This window comes from Monodon monoceros, unplaced genomic scaffold (assembly GCF_005190385.1).
Source record: "Monodon monoceros isolate NGI ecotype Baffin Bay Population unplaced genomic scaffold, NGI_Narwhal_1 Super_Scaffold_21, whole genome shotgun sequence".
NCBI classification, from domain to species: Eukaryota; Metazoa; Chordata; class Mammalia; order Artiodactyla; family Monodontidae; genus Monodon; species Monodon monoceros.
Window position 1 is genome coordinate 90,115,065 of NW_021703778.1, and position 17,786 is coordinate 90,132,850.

The 17,786-nt window shown below is 37.6% G+C and overlaps 1 protein-coding gene across 11 annotated transcripts in view; it reads right to left on the minus strand.

Annotated features, from left to right (window-relative positions):
• The window catches only part of MGA (MAX dimerization protein MGA), a 156,414-nt gene that overhangs the window by 12,232 nt on the left and 126,396 nt on the right, over window positions 1-17,786 (minus strand). For 5 of the 11 annotated variants that reach the window (XM_029236130.1, XM_029236132.1, XM_029236131.1 and 2 more), the window contains 7 exons: window positions 17,525-17,597; window positions 15,690-16,207; window positions 13,157-13,454; window positions 10,627-11,253; window positions 7,063-7,353; window positions 5,368-6,881; window positions 2,279-2,409 (listed from right to left, as the gene is read on the minus strand). In XM_029236130.1, coding sequence (XP_029091963.1) covers window positions 2,279-2,409; window positions 5,368-6,881; window positions 7,063-7,353; window positions 10,627-11,253; window positions 13,157-13,454; window positions 15,690-16,207; window positions 17,525-17,597 — 3,452 coding nt within the window. The remainder of the gene's footprint in view (window positions 1-2,278; window positions 2,410-5,367; window positions 6,882-7,062; window positions 7,354-10,626; window positions 11,254-13,156; window positions 13,455-15,689; window positions 16,208-17,524; window positions 17,598-17,786) is intronic. The other 6 variants (XM_029236136.1, XM_029236135.1, XM_029236137.1 and 3 more) reach the window with 6 other exon arrangements.

The window sequence follows — 17,786 nt, forward strand, 5'->3', positions numbered from 1 at the left end:
AACTTACATGTAGTGTATCTTTCTTCAACTGATTTGTCTCATTCAGCACTGCATGTGAGATATGTTGATACATCTAGTTCAATCATTTTAACTGCTATATAGTATTCCAAACTGTTGAATTTTCCAAAATTTGTTTTAGAATGTTAGTAGTTATTTAGGTTGTATCCAAATTTTCACAATGGCAAATTTTCACAATGGCTGCAATGGACAATCCCAGACATGACCCCTTGTACACGTGTGTGAGCCTTTCTAGGATGTATACCTAAGAGTGGAACTGCTGGATGGAAGAAATGCTTGCACATCTTCAACTGTAGTCATGTCATACTGCTCTCCAAAGTGGTTTTAACTTACACTCCCACCTGCAGAATGTTCCCATTGCTCCACACCTAGACAACAGTACTATCAGAAATCTCGATTTATACCAATCTTATGGGTATAAATTGGTAAAGTAACTGTGGTTTAATCTGCACTTCCCATTTCGCCTTCCAATGCCAGGGGTGGAGGTTCGATCCCTGGTCAGGGAGATAAGATCCCACATGCCTCGGGGCCAAAAACCCAAAACATAAAACAGAAGCAATGTTGTAACAAACTCAATGAAGACTTTAAAAATGGTCCACATCAAAAAAAAAAAAAATTTTTTTTTGCATTTCTCCAATTACTTGTGAGGTAGAACAAATTTGCATGTTTACTGGCAGTCTTTTGTGAATTGCCCATGATATCCATTACTTACTTTTCTACTGGACCTTTTTCTTAATGACTTGTAAGAATTATTTTATATGCTTGATACTAATCTTCTGTCAAACACATATTGCAAATATTTTCCTTACAGTGTGAAATTGCCTTTTCACTGACAGAAATTTTTAAAATTTTAACAATCTGCTCCTTTACAGTTATGTGTTGGTTATTCTTGGCCCTTTATTATTCCAGTCCATTAAGATGGTATCTCTCTGTTTACTTAATTCTTTTTTTTTTAAAATAAATTTTATTTCTTTATTGGTTGATTGATTGACTGCTGTGTTGGGTCTCCGTTGCTGTGCGCAGGCTTTCTCTAGTTGCGGTGAGTGGGGGCTACTCTTCGCTGCGGTGGCTTCTCTTATTGTGGAGCACGGGCTCTAGGCGCACAGGCTTCAGTAGTTGCGGCGCAGGGGCTTAGCTGCCCCACAGCATGTGGGATCTTCCCGGAAGAGGGACTGAACCTGTGTCCCCTGCACTGGCAGGTGGATTCTTAACCACTGCGCCACCAGGGAAGTCCCTACTGAATTCTTCTTCAATGTCTTTCAATAACATTTTATAAAAGTCTTGCACAATTTGTGTTAATAATCCCAAACAGATTTTTCGTATTTTTAATTACATTTTTTTGCTTGTTGTTATTGTTTAGGAACTCAATTTTAGTATACTAAACTTACATCCTGCAATACTGCTGAACTTAAGTCTAATTAAGTTTTTAAGAGACTTAAATTCTTTCAGTCTTAACCAGTAGGCAACTGAAGTACCTTCCAAATAGCCCTGGAGTGAAGAAAAATACTACCTACAGCCCTCCTTAGACTTTCTCACTAGGAATGAAGAATTACTCTTTCTTAACTCATTGCTGCTTCGGGTAGCTGATGACATAACAGGTTGAAAAGCTCAATGTCTGGCACAAAATAACAACTCTTACCTTCTTTCCCTTCTTTCTCTCACACCCCAGTTCCTAATCAATACAAGGCTTACTCAGAACATTTTTTTCTAAGGCATCATGCTCTCTGTATTTTCATCTCATCAGCTGAACAGCTATGAAAATTTTTCTAACTGTAATGACCTATTCAACTAGCAAAGTAACCAAATTTAGAATTTAATGCCATATTCTTAAAAGAACTAACCTTTGTTGAATAGTCCACTTGCATCAGTTATGTTAGTTATCTCATACATTATCTCATTTAGTACTTGAAATGGGGGCATTTTCTTCATTTCATAGGTAAAGAATCTAAGATTCAGAGAGATTACAGACTTGCCCAAGATTAAACAGCCACAAACTAGCAAAAGCAGTATTTTAATACCAATGTATCAGGCTCCAAAAGCATATGTTATTCACACTCATATACTGCCTCCTAGCAATAACAAGGCAAGTTAATTACCTCTGGATTACAGTTCCTCTCCTCAACTACTACTAAGAAAAAAGCTAGAGAAATAAAGGAACCATGTCAGTTACCCAGAACTCCTGAATAGAACATTTAGTTTTGCTTATGGTCATAAAATTACAACAACAAAAAACAACAATCCAAAGAGAAGTAAGACTTACAGCTGTTTGAAAGTCTGTGTATGGGCAGCTGTGGTCTTCATGTGGACAACATTAACTTCCTCCGGGGGCTCTTCTACAGTCTCAATGTCCACCTGCTCTTCATCATCCTCAATGTATTCTACACAGTTATTCTGAAATACAGCATTCCAACAGTAAATAAAGTATTGGGAAGCAAGCACACCTAAACTTTTCAACTGAATGCTCTCCTTATAAAGCCAACCAGTGCCAAACACTGATCTTAAACCATAAGTACTGATAATCCTAAACTTGTTAATCATAAAATGGAATTAAGTCATAAAGACAACATATGGTTAGAGCTAACTACCAAGAACTACATTATAAATCACACACAGATATATATTAAAAAGACATCATTAGACTGAAGAGACAGAGTCCCCAAAGGGCTGTATTGATGCTTCAGTGTTATTTCTAGTGGACAAAATTCAGGTACAGATATATTAAAGCTGCATAAATCTTAATATTAAATAGCAGTAAAACAGAATTTGGTGAGGGAGAAGGTAGAAAGAAGAAAAATTCAGATTCTAGTTTGAGTGCTTCATGGTTAATCCCATATTAAACACCCACAGAAACATATTCAAGGCAGATATGGAAACAGATTATAGCCCAGACAGTCTTCTAAGTCTCTCAACCCTACAGAATGAGAGCTTTTGAAGAATTTCAGATACCAAAGAAGCCCAGGCTTGCTGTACTTATTATACCAAAATATGAGTCAATCAGTAAGCATTTATTGAGCACCCACCACAGAAACTCACTGTATATTTATAACAGTAGACTATATGGATTATGGGATATGCAGATACTTTTAAGTCCACCTTTAAAAGTAGTGTTTTACTATGCCAGAAACCAAACAGAGAATACGTTATCTATAATTGTACTGTACCAGAGAGGCACAACTCAAAATGAAGCATCCCCATCACCTTATTAATTCTATGTTTAAACTTGCTGGAAAAACTACTTACCCCCAAATTACAGGCTCCCTAAGGCTAAAGGACATAAATGATGCAAGCCATCATTCATGATCCCCAATTTAAGCATCATCTCAATAATGTGTGTTAAATATAAACAATGGATATTAAAATTAACGTTAGGAAGCTAAATCAACAGAACCCCAAGGGTTTGAATAGTAATGTAGGTAGATGCTTTACCATATTTAAACTGAAGAATGTGTACTGCGTGGCTTTAATTGCAGGCTTTATAAATAATATCCAACAAACTTCATCAGGGAAGACTTAAAAAGGCTACTCACAACTTTCCTTACACTATTCCAATATAATGCTAATCACAGGTATAAAGTTATCCTAGGTGTCAGACATAAACATAAATACAATGTAGAATTTAGATGTGAATGTCCTTAGTTTTAAAAGGCCAGTGTACCTGTCAGATTCCCTATTAGGAAATTCAAGCAATGCCACGCTGTATGACTAAGAAACACTAAAGGTTCCATTAAGTCAGTTCTACTGATAGCAATAGTTTTCACTGATTTTAAAGCTGGACTGTTTTTGACCTGTGGTTGCCAAGGGGGAGGAGGTGTGGGGAAAGGATGGATTGGGAGTTTGGGATTAGCAGATGCAAACTATATACAGAATGGATAAACAACAAGGTCCTGCTGTATAGCACAGGGAACTATATTCAATATCCTGTAATAAACCATAATGGAAAAATTTTTTTAATTAAAATTAAAATAAAGTTGGACTGTTTTTGGTCTGATGCTTACCTAGGCTGACTTACAACGAAAGACCCTGCAAAAAGTGCAAGAAGATCTGCAATCTAACTCCTAAACTACCTATAGACATAAGTCCTCAAAAAGGATTAGGTTATAGACAGAATGTGAGGCAAATGCGTACAGAATCATCCAACTGTAGAGCTAGATCCTCATTTTATAAATGAGACAGGTGAGGTACAGAGATAACCAACATAGGAACATTAGAATATTTAAACATTTTAGAGGTTTAAAATATGAATCTTTTTGCTATATTTTATCTCCGTAAGGCAGTTAGTTAGGCATTAACAGAGAAGGACCAGGTAACACAGAGAATGAATGAATCTCAAGGAAGTGAGATTCTAAAACCGCCAGGAATGACAATCATTGTATTATCTGCTCCTGAAGAGAGGAACACAATTTAGATTTCAAGGTACCCCACAGGCAGCTGGCTATCACCTCATGTTTTACATCAGACCCCAGGTCAGGGGTCAGCAAACCACAGCCTGCCATCAGTTTTTGTAAATAAAGTTTTATTGGAACACAGCCACAATCATTCACTTACTATTGCTTATGGCTGCTTTCACTCTACAACAGCAGTTGAGTAGTTGCAAGAGCAAGTCATCTAGCCTGCAAAGTCTAAAATATTTACAATCTGGCCCTTTACAAAAAAAGTTTGCCCAACTCCTGCCCTATATCATATCTGACTCTCAAGTTACTTAGTTCAGCAAATACAACCCTAAATAAAAGTTTAAAAAATGGCTTCAGAAAAATAAAAATATAAATTAGAAAGGTCAAATTACAAAGGAAGATGACCAAAGTTCAGAATACAAATTCTAGACACTATTTAATTTTAGGAGATGATTAAAAACAACTTTAGGCAGGGTTGTATTAAAATATTAAATAGTATTTTTCGTTTCTCTCCAAAAAGAAAAACATCTCTATAAATGCAGATAGATAAATTATCTTCCAGTTCTAAGGCTGCCTATTCCCTGTTTCTTATATATATCTACCAGATAAGCTACAATCACTTCACATACAAAATGTCAAAGAAACTGAGACTGAATGGGAGTAGTGGTTTCAGACTTTTTCTTAAAAAAAACCTAATTTGATAGGGACTCTCAAGCATCTATCCCCCTAAGGCTTAAGTCAGCCTTCCTATAATATCAGACAAGTCTCAAAGCTCAATATAAGCTCAATAAATGTTACCTGACTGACACAGCCCAAAAACTACAAAGTCATTTAATCATGATCTAAACCTAGGCATCCAAATCAATGTATCAGGTCTTAGTGATCTTCTGGAAAAACTACTGTCTCTAATGAATCATTTAAATTCTTGAGGTTTCAGTCACAACAAAAATGGGCTCACCACCTTTTCTACATCATCAACCTCCTCACTCTGGTAGTCAGAAACAACATCCACAATCTCATCAATAGAATCATCGGTTTTCTCATTCTCATCTTCCTCATCATCCTCTTCCAAATCCAAAACAGTGAAGTCAGCACTGCTTCTCCCACCCTTCTTCTCTTGCTTTGGTTTTATCTGTTCTCCTGATAGCAGTAAGTGACCTTGAAAATGTCCTTCCCCTCTGCTCCCTTTGGTAGCTCTCCTAGGAAATATGGAGAAGGCTGCAGGACTAGAAATCCTACTCCAAGAATCACATTCAGTTTTTAAAATTCTGGCATTCTCAGTAGTTCCACTTTTTCCAAGTAAATCAGAGATGCCGTGTTCTTGTTGAAACACATCTGAATTTTCCTGACAAGTTTCTGTTTCTTTAATTAACTGCTCATCTGTCTCTTTCTTGCATTCTTGTGAAGTTCTAACACATTTCTGGGTCAAAGGGCCCTTTAGGTGTTTTCTCCACCTCTCCCTAATGCTGTCCTTCTCCAGAGAATCTCCACATCCCTTCTCCTTGGTCTCTGGCTTTGGATTAGATTGCTGCTCCACAACTCTGCTCCCTGAAAATTCAAGTTTACTTTCTTCTTTAGAGATAATTGGAAATTCATTTGATTTTTCCCCTGGATTGTCTAAGCCTTTCTGCTGTTCCACTTTCACATCAAGTTTTTTAAGCTGCACATTACTCACACTTTGGACTGTCATATTACTGGCTCTTCCAGAAATGGTCTTAACTTCCAGAACAGTCAGTTTTTCTTTGGAATTGTTATGATTCCTAATCCCATACTCTTCATCAACATTTTTATAGTCTTCACCTGTGTGTGAGCCAGTGATATAGGCATGCTGAGAAGGTTTAACAGTTGCAGGACCTTCTTCTGTAAGGGGTTCTTCATCTAAATGATCACCCCCATCTTCCAAGGAATCATTCAGAGTTTCTTCTGAGACAGTAGCTCCTGAGTTTTGCTTTATTTTATTAGCCTCAGGGTCTATAGCTTCTCCTCCTGACTGCAGGGCCTTCTTAGTTTCCTGTTCTCTTTTTAAAAAGCTTGTTTCATCTTTCTGGTCTGCATTCTGAGATTCTCTTTTCATCTGAAGTGAAGCAACATGCTGAAGAATGGAGCTGGGAACAGGCTTTTGTCCTGGGAGCTGCAACAAGGCAAAACTACCAGACTGGAGAGGAATAAGACTGGCTGTACCAACAGGCTGCCCTCCTGAACTATAGGTTATTTTGGTTTCAGAGCCTGTTTTGCTTGCAAAGCTTTGTGGTTCAGGAGGGGAAATCCTCAGAGTCAATGTACCAGACTGAGACACAAAACTAGGTCCAGAAGAAAGCAATGATGGTGCCTGAGTGATAACATTCATTGCTGGAGAAGACCCAACAGCCTGAATTACAGGATTCATAACAGAGAAAGAGGAGGACGAAGCAGAAGATGATGGAGTCTCTGAAGGTTTGGAAGGAGTGGGTAACCGGATTCCCATCACAGACCCTGGTAAGAAAAAGAACATTTTAAATCACCACTGCCCAAATCAAGACTTCCAAAGTATGCATTTCTTTTCTAACAGGTGATTCCAAGACACTAAGAAGACCAATCCTGGTGTATTAACACACCATATGACCAAATGATTCAAGAAAAGAGAAACTTCTCAGAAATATCTCTAATTTTATACCTGGGTTCCGAAACATGACAGGCTGTAAGTTGGGCTGGGTATTAGAGCCTCGAAGCTGATGCAAAGGGAGGAGCTGGACAATCTGCCCATTAGGGTGCCTGAACAGGTTCATTCCACTTGGGCTCCTAACAGGCTGCAAGACCATCCGATGTCCCTGAAGTTGTGTGTTTGGGACAGGTCTAAGAGTAGGAGAACCCTGCTGCACTGGAATCAACAACAATCGAGGTCCAGCACGTTTCACTGTGTTAGGAGAGACCTGTGGAGTAGCCACTGGAATCTGAGGAGCATTTTCTGAAAAACAGGAAATGGGAAACATAGTATCAGAATTTCCCTTTAATACTTGGGAAAAAATAATTATGACATAGGATCTAACCATGCTACATATAACTTCTACTTTAAACTACAGAGTTGGTAAAATCCTGTCCGTCCATGATACACTACTTACTAGTCTTATGGCTGAGACAATTTACTTTAAACCTAAGTATTAACCAGACATTGCAGGGCCTTACATTTAGATTGGTAAAAAAGAAAGTATCAATTGTCAAGAGGTGCATTTAAAGAGATAACACTTCTGCCTAATGAAAAACATGGCCTCTTAACCTGGTTCTCATTAAAGTTCAAGATAAAATTCTCTTGTTCAACTTAAAAATTCAGGCTGTTAACACTTAATAGACTTATGACTTAGTTTCACAGGTCTTACTCAAGTAAGAAAAAGTCAAGGACTAAAAATCACAAAGTACTAAAAACTTCTTGGCTTGTAAAATTCACTGATAAATAAGCAAAGCATAAAGATTTGTGGAAATTATTTTTCAGAAGGAAAAAAAAATACATACCCCCAAAAAATGGAATGAAATTAAGAGACATCAAAGAAGCAGGGAAATAAAGCCTGGTTAGGAAGAGGCAAAAGATAGTTTTAAAACAAACAGAAAAAGCAGAAATTTAATGCAGAAGATGTGAATTAAAAGAGATTTCAAAATATTAATAGTACCTAAAGAGTCACTTTAATGTCTGGAAGAAAATACTAAGAACATGGAAGAAAATAATATGAGTAATCTACAGCTAGGTTTTGGGTCACAGGAATAAAGAGGAAGGAATAACATAATAGTAAGCATAAATGAAAGTGGTCTAACATTACCATTCAAATTACTGAACTTCTTTAACATTATTTCCAATTACCCCTTTTTTAAAAACATTATTAAATAAAATTTTTCATCAGTTTGTCACTAAATATAAAAATCAACAAGCCAAACAAAACAAAGATTTTAATATGTGATATTCTATCAGATAGGTACTCTGCCCAAAAAACATATCAAATTTCTAAAACAAAGTGAAGCTCCTAAGATTTACATGACAAATTATATATAGAAGATCCATGACTACTTTTGAAAATGAAATAAAACACAAAGACCAAACTGTTTATGAAAAATAGTGTGCAACTTAAAAAAAATTCATCTATCTTATGTGAATTTTCATGTTAAAGCATTCTTAATTTCCTGAACATTTCTATTCACATTAAGTTTTAGAGAGTGATTCAAAACCAAATAACTCCAAAAGCAGCCTTTAATACACACACTAAATATGTGATTATTTATTAATATGCGTGAGAGGGGAAGAAGGGGAAGACAAAAAGAAAGAAAGTCAAATGAAAAAGTCAGAGTTGTCTAAATCCCAAAGTTGAGATCTACTTTATGAACCTATAACAAAATATACACTTCCTTAGAAGTTGGCAGTGATTTGAGTCAGCTCCATTTATAAAAAAGCAGGTAAGAAAATCTGTTAACATTAGTATTTCCTCAAGTAGTATTACAGAAGACACTTTTAGGTGGTAGGTGGATATAGAATAACACCATATCACATTGTCAGCATTTTAATCTTTTGATTAAAATACAGAAGAAATTACCAGTCTTTGATATTATGTCTTTAATATTATGCCAACGTTTTCTAACTTTCTTCATTAACAGAAATAGCAAGCCACATGTTAAGAACTTACAGTAGCTGGCTAGTATTTGATACTTTTTATTATTGTTTCAGTGTATTTATTTATGAGGCTACCCTCTATTTTGGCAAGTAATGTTGGTTTCCTATAACAGTAATACTGCTCCTTTTAAAAGTACATTTAAGTGAACAAATGACTGGATTTAAATAAAAATATTATGTCAATTGTATGATAGTACAAATGGGAATCAGAGCAAAATACCTGAATGTATGTTCCAAGTGACTGAAATCTGAGAGACAATGAACTACAAAAGGTAAACTGTTTTACGGTTTCATGACAGAAGTAAAATTATAAAGAAAGGTTAGAATCCATGATTTAGAAGACATGACCAGTTAAAATATGACAAGATATGAACCTTGAGATACACAGGAAATCAAAACAGCTTCATCAACAACTATCTTACTTTAGAAATTATATATTAGCCATTTTTGGTATGTTTATTTACAGGAAGTAGCAAAAGACAACAAATTTGATACTGTCATCCACTTTTCCTTTCAACAGCACTTCAATTTATAAATCACTTCTTTCCTAAAATATCAGGAGGGATTTGGACCATGCCCCTAAAGACAAAAATATTTAGTAGGAAAACTATCAGTTACCAAGACAGAACTGCTGTTGGCTGTTTTATTCCCCCTTAAATCCTGCAAAGTCTTTCATACTCTTTTCCACAGTAATTCCTCTTAGAGTCTACTAAGAGAACAACTTGCTTTAGCTGGTTGAATTAAGATAGAAAAATTACCAAAGTGTTGAACTATTCCTATTTCAAATTCACTTAAACTAAGCCAACAAGAGAAAAAATTTCATTTTAACTATAAACTTAACATATAAAATATCAGAGTCCAGAACAAAGAAATATGCCTCCTTACTTCTATTTCAATCAGTTTACACATAGTAATTAAGCAGGAGAATAATGTCAGTAGTATATAGGAGTTGGGCTGATTCATAAATGATTTTTACTAAGAAAGAGGACCTAGAATTTTAATCTTAAGCAAGGAGGGGAGAAAGGGCCCTCAGCTTGGCTGCAGCAGAAGCAGAAGCCCTCCAATCTTTTTAAAATATAAAGCAGCAGCCCTCCCACCCCCAAAACAGGGAACAACTACATATGGTTCCCTCCTCAGAGATATGTACCCCCAGCTCTCAGCACACAACAGGCTGCACTTCCTCCTGTGCCCACCTTAACGCTGCTCTACTGGCTCAGAGTTCCACTCCCATATGCAGTATTCTTCAGCCAGCATTTCCATTCTAATGTTTTTGAATATCGTTAATCTCCTGAAGAAATCTCTAGCCCCATTAAACCATCTGTCAACGCTGTTTATCTCTAAAGTACCAGTTACAGGTTTTATTAGCGCTCTGGTTACAAAATTGCATGAATTTTCACTGATTGTCCTAACCCTATCTTTACCACAAGCTCTATTATTTTCAGTGTTCAGTTTTGCAGAATGTAATGATTTTTAGGAATACATGTATCATGTTATAGCAGAAACACCTGATATATCTATAATCCTATCAAAACCACAAAGTTATATAAACAGCTGTCAGTAAACCAGCTTGTAACATCTAGGCCTTACCTGGTCTCTGGCTCACTGGTGGACTCCCATCAATTCCCGAGAGTATAATGGGAACAGAGCTCAGAGATGAAGTTGGTGTGGTCACCATGGAGGAAGATGCAGCTGTGGTCACCACAACTATGGAGGTGGAGGCAGTGGAAGCAACAGGAAGAGTTATGGTTGGAGGAGATGCTACCAAAGACTTAGGAAAAGCAACTGAAGCCACAGGGGTAGTTATCCCAGTCGTTTTGATAAGGTTCACAGTGGCTGTAGACTGGGTAGGTGTTACAAGGGTGCTGGTATTAGTTTCAGAGACCTCAACAACCCCTGCAGTGGGGGCACCAGAAGAATAAGTAGTTTCCTTAGTTCCCACGTCAGAAATAGCAGTCACAGGTGTCACAGCAGTAACATTCTCTAAAAACACTTGAGGGGTGGTAGTAGTGACAGCAGCAGTCACAGGACTGCACACCTGAACTGGCTCAGAAGAAACCACAGGTGTGACGACCATTACTGGAGAAGGTCTGATACTGAACTTCTGTGGCCCTGTTAGGGGTTGGGGTGTGCTAACTCCAGGTATCTTCTGTTGCAGGGCTCCAACTTTACTCATCACAAACTGTGTGAACACACCACCAGGAGAGGGTCGAGCCGCTGCAAATAAAAATTTGCTGGTCAAAAATCTTCAGTTCTCATATTTTATGCTTGTAGTGATTGTGTTTATCAACATTATTGTGCACCACTGGGTCAATTTCTTACAGGTATTAAGAAATTTCTTACCTGCATTACACATGCCAATTTCCACCCACAGAAATCAAACACACCTCTCCACCCAAACCAAACCTTTAAAATGCTAACTTTAACAAAGGGATTGAAACTGGGTGTTCCTTCTGAAATTCTTTTGGTTATGCAATATAATCAAATTGCCAGGACACTAAAAAGACAGTACAGCAGCACACAACTTCATCATCTAAAACAGATGAAGAGACTGCACTCCTCCTCATTAGAAAGGACGCCCATACCCTTTCTCTCTGGGTGTGGATTTCTGCCTAGCTTCCAACTTAATACAACTGTTTCTCTGTGTGCTCTCTGAATGAATGAATAAAAACAGATGAAGAAAGTAAGAAGTTGAAACTGTATTCCTAATTCTAATTTTATTTTTTATTTATTTATTTATTTTTTTTTGCGGTACACGGGCCTCTCACTGTTGTGGCCTCTCCCACTGCGGAGCACAGGCTCCGGACGCGCAGGCTCAGCGGCCATGGCTCACGGGCCCAGCCGCTCCGCGGCATGTGGGATCTTCCCGGACTGGGGCACGAACCCATGTCCCCTGCATCGGCAGGCGGACTCTCAACCACTGCGCCACCAGGGAAGCCCCCTAATTCTAATTTTAAAACTTTTTTCCATCACTTCCTCCTGTCCCAGCACCTCCACCTCTTTATTGCTGTCCTTTTACAAGACAGTAAAGTTTTGCATTTTTCTAAAATGTATAAAGACATTTTTTAAAAGAGGGCAGGGGGCTTCCCTGGTGGCGCAATGGTTGAGAGTCCGCCTGCCGATGCAGGGGACGCGGGTTCGTGCCCCGGTCCGGGAAGATCCCACATGCCGCGGAGCGGCTGGGCCCGTGAGCCATGGCCGCTGAGCCTGCGCATCCGGAGCCTATACTCCGCAACAGGAGAGGCCACAAGAGTGAGAGGCCCACGTACTGCCAAAAAAAAAAAAAAAAAAGAGGGCAGGATAAGACTATCTTTTTAAAAAATCACCAACTGAAGCTACTTTTTAAGAAAGAGGTAAAATGGGTTCTTTTTAAGGCAAGGCCTATCCTCCATCTTCACACAACTCCAGCATTTAGCCAGAGATTTCAATTTCCTATTAGAGGAATAAAAATAGAGCAAACGACATTTTTACTTAACATTCCTAAATAGATCTGAAACAACAAAAAGAGGAATCCAATAAACCAACTGCATATACTCTCAATGCTAAAACACACAAATCATTTCAAGAAGGCAATTTTTTACAGACTCTAGCACTGCAATGTTAAACAAATGAGGTTTTTACTCACAGAACAGGGGTGAATATAATAAAGCACTGTTTCCAAAATTATATTTTACAAGAGCCTTCTACTCTAAGACTAATACTAACTCGACCCACTTTGATTTTGCTAGCTCCTTGGTTTCATTAAGTTCAAGAAACATACATATGACTGGTACCAAAAACACCAGTCCTCATAGGAAAAATAGTAAATTAGGGAAAGTATTTAAGAATACATCTTCCCTTTTGAAAAACAAAATTAAAAACCTAAGTCTTTTTCTACATTAATAAAACCAGTCTAAAAGTCTGGAAATAACTGTAAAACTAACTCAAATTCAGTTCATCTAGTATTGTAGGTCATCAGAAGAGTTACTAAAAAATTAAAAAATTCAGGCAAGATAGACATCAAGAAAAAAAATAATGCCAACTTCTATATTTCTCTAAGTTTTACAACCCCCGTATCTGTATCCACTGGCCCAGCACCAGGTTACAACCCTTTGGAAAACATATATACAGTCCAACTTACCAATTGGTCTTTTCGCCGGGACAAATGCCTTCAGATTCTTCCCAGGGCGATTTGTTGTAGTGCTGGAGGAGGATGCCGTTTTGGAATTGGATGTTGAAGGCAACAGGGTACGTGGTTTCCTGGATGCAGCCACCTTGGCATTGGATGCTACCTTGGAGATGACAGTACTGAGGGTTGAGAGGTCCAGGACTGAGGGTCGCAACCTGCCTGTGATATAAGCAGCTAGCCTATTGGCTGGATGCAATGCCCCCATCTGTCCCAATAGCAACTTAGCCTGCGGGTAACTCTTACCATTAACCTGAAACAAGTGGCAAAGAGAAATTCTGTAAAGATAAAATTCTCTTGCTAACTCATCTCCCTTGACAAGGGTTTCATTTTTACAAGGTTTTAAAAGTCTGTTTTTCAGATTTAAAGGGAAAAAGAAATGGACTTTTTCCATTTGGTATAATCTGAGTATTTAGGAGATGGAAAAAAATGTTGTCATCTGATACTCTAAACTAATCTCATCTCCTTCATTTTGGTAGTTTGGAAACAGAGAATCTTAGAAACTCATCATACCTGCATTCTAGATATGTGGAAGATACAGTCAAATCTAAGGAACCATCCAATTTTTTTACTTGTCAACATGCAACTCTGGTTAAGCTATTAACAATCATCAGCAAAAAATATGAGTAACTGTGTTCCATGAAATCTGACAAGACCAGTGGCATGATGAACCCTTCTCATAAGCACCCTTCATATTTGAAAAATATATGGTGAGTCTACTTTAACTTATGAGAAAGCCACTGTTACAAATACCTAAGCCACAAAGTCACCTTAGTTTTCAATTTTCAAAAAAACTCAACTTTGAAGATAATTGTCTTCATCTTTTGGACAAAACTTGGACTCAAGATAAATGCTAGTTGAAACTCATAGTAATTTTTAAAATTATCAATAAATTGTCAGAAGAAAGTGAATCAATGAATGAGGTAAAGATTTTTCTCTACTGCCTGAGTTGACAGACCACCCCATCTTAGGCATGAGAATCATTTTTAAAAAAAGAAAACAAAAACCTCCCAAGTTTCTTACCCAAGTTCTCTATGTCATATTGCTAAGTGACTAGAGGGGATACCCTTTCCTGTCTCTCTTTTCCATCATTTAAAGGGGTGAGGGAGTGGAGTGAGGTGGGGAAAATCCTACTCTCTAAATTAATAGGGAACTGGTGAGGAGAATAACTACACCAAGCTTCTCTCTCTTCTAAGACACAAAATTACTCTTTGCTACTTAAGTAAAATTGTTATTATTTCCAGAAAGATCAGGAATATCTTTGCCCCATGTTTGATACAAGGAATACGATCTTTCCATCCTAAAGTAAACTTTACTATATAGTCTTCCAGGTTCTGTGGAGTCTGGATCAGATACCCCTATCCGCTCCTTTGGGACTTGTTCTGAACACTACTCAGCAGCTCCCCCAAAGCATATACCTTTTAACAGGGGCCTGGCTGCTTATGCAGGTTCTTATTTTACAGTGGCTTTCTGAGTCCTACACAGGAGAACACAAAATTTCTATGACTGTATCTGAGAGGCGTCTAATCTCACTAGAAATGATCTCAGGTAAGTCTCTGTTCTCAAAGTATCAATCAATAAATGAAACAAGGAGAAAACACTCTTCTCATCATTAAGAGTTTAAGAAATACCAACAGAAGCAGTTACATAGCAACTGCAACAGAAAGTTTTTAATTAAGTAGATCAGTCGTAACAATGGAACAGACCTTAGCCCAGAGAAGCAGTTGAGCTAGTGAAGTCAAGTAACCTTAGCAATAAAGTCAGACACTACCCCACATTTGGTACTATGATATAAAAGTGCATTTGATATGTCACTGAACAAAAAGAGAAAAGCTTTTTGACTGTGACTACATTTTACCTCAGAACTTTTCTTTCCAAAGGATTTTCTAATGCCAGTATAATTTTACTAATATACCTGCCTGAATTACTTAACAGCAAGGATATAGATATTTGCCCTACAACAATGATTAGACTGCAAAAACTCTATGAATCAAATAAAGAAAAAATAAGTAAATTGTGGCTCATTTTTATATTTATGTATTTGAATAACACCATTCTAAATTAAAATTTTCTCCCAAGTTTCCAAACATATACTGCCTATCTTAAAAGTCAGTTTCACCTTGTTTATTTTAAAAGCTGTCTGCTAATAATAATCCCAAGAACTAGACTGAATCCCTTACTCTCCTTGCTTGACTGTCAAAATATCACTGCAGCCCAGGTAATACAGTTTAAGAGCAACTTTCTAGGAAGACTAGAAAGAAAACTATAAGTCAATACAGTACTCTACCTTTCTGTTTGTAAATGTGCCAAAAATTCACCCTAGGTATGCATCTAACCTAGGCCTATTACAAAAAGAGATAATGATTTTGTCACCCAGTTCCCAGGAAATGTGAAGATAAGTAATATAAGGCCCACAAAGGGTTCTGAAAAATCAAGGTGTTACCTAAGTATAAAAAGGTGCTACATCCAGATTAAAGATAATTCTCACCTGGATAAGCCCAGATGTGCTTGAACTGGGTTTACGTTTATAGGCCACAAGCTTCCCTGCAGGAGAAAGCCCTGCATAAAAGGGCAGACCTTTGCCTCCATGTAATCTCTCCCTCACTGAATCCAGGGCATCTGTCTGCACAGGAGAGATATCATCCATTTTCCCAGGGGATAATGGACCGTCAGGAGTCTCTGATCCAGATTTCTCAGCCATATCATCTTGGTCTTGACATGATGGCATAGAGATTTTCACACGAGAAGAATAAACAGGAGGATTCTTTTCACCCCGGCTCTTTCGCTGAGAAGCCAACTCAATGATGAAGCTGCCCACCTTAAGTGACTGTGGCATGTTGCTATTGATGTGCTGCGATAAGATGCTCAAAATCTTGTTCCGATCCTCCTCCCAGTTGCAGTCTGAGATGATTTCTATCAGTTTGGTGGGACCGCCAGGTGACCTCTGATGCACATAGGAGGTAGAAGAGGATTCCCCTTCATTGCAGGAAGACTTCCAGCTCTTTTCTGATAAAGAATTGAAAGATATTTCTGTATCACAGAATTTTGTACTGAACTTTGAAAAATTTTTATTTTTCCTGAGTTCTCAGAAACTGCCAGGGGCATAGAAATTCAACAGTTGCCCAGTGTCCCATTCCCAGGTACTTTCAGTGGTAATTTGACACTCATAATTTGGGAATTTTCCATGAAAAAAAAGATTCCAGATAATCAGACTATAAAATCTTCACTATTCTGCTCACTGGGCTCTCAATAAAAGGGAGTCCCTCTTAAGACTGCCCTAAAAAGCCATTAACTATTACCTAAGAAAGTATCACCTTGCAAACAAAGTATATAACCAAGGTTAGGCTTATTTGGGATAGTGTACTTGCTATCCATATGGGCAAAGCAAAGATACTTGCAAGATGCTTTGTAATATGTGATGGGTAAAGTCAACCCTAGAGAACAGCAGCAAGAGAGATGGTGTTTGGTTTTAAAAAAAAAAAAAAAAAGTGAGCTCTATCTCTAGTTTCCACTGCAAATACTTCTGAATTACTTCTGTATCTCTAGATATGATTGCTCCACTTCTACATTTTATGCAAAACCACTCAAGTGTGCTTATATTCATGGCAACATATTAACTAAATGTATATTCACTAGCTAGATTTCTATAGGAGAATCTCCCAACCAATGTGCTATAGTTACAGATATGTCAGGATACAGATCCCCTCAGCCTTCAGGGTGGTCATGTTAATAGGTAGCTTCCTCCACTTGCCCCGGTGTGCTAACAACATTACCATTTTTTGTGTTTATCATGCCATTAAAAAAAAGTTAGGAGGCACTGCTGCTTAAATGTCTGAAGTTTTAAAGAGCAAAACCAAAAACAAATAGTTAACTCCCTAGACACTACCCTTCACCATAGTAATTCTGGCAGTAGCCTTTACTAGATAAATCAGCAATACTCCTTCCTTTCTCACTCTGTATTTCTCCAACTGTGGCAACTATTGAGAACACCAGGGAAAATTTCAGTAGCTAATCATGCCAATATTGCTGAGGTTTTTATATAAAGAAGTTTAAAAACAAAAATCACTGACTTCATCCTAAATGTTTCTTGCAACAACATACCATATCAACACCAACAAACTGTATTTCTTAGAACAGGAATGAGAAACACAGCAAATAATTGGAAAAAAACTTATCTATCATCTCTATTTTTAGCAAAAACTAGAAACAGGGTAGGTAGACATGCTCTGGATTGGTAGCTTTGATTTCCCCCCATTATTAGTATAATCCACACCTATATAATATAAATACTATCAAATGATAAGACCTAGTTTTCATTCTGACCTTGTGATTTATCAGAATCGTCCTCCAGGTCACAGGTGATTGGTTTCAAGGGCTGCTGTTCAGAATCCGGCTCCTGACAAAGAGAGTAACACAGAAAATACTTCAATTCAACACATATTTAATACCAACAGAGACTAGGACATGAGAATTAAGTTTCTCAAGGAAGCCTAAAACGGTAGAAAGATTAAAGTGCTCAAAGAACATCTTCACATCCACATGCACAGGTGCATTACTATCATATTATACAACCGTAAAAACAAGT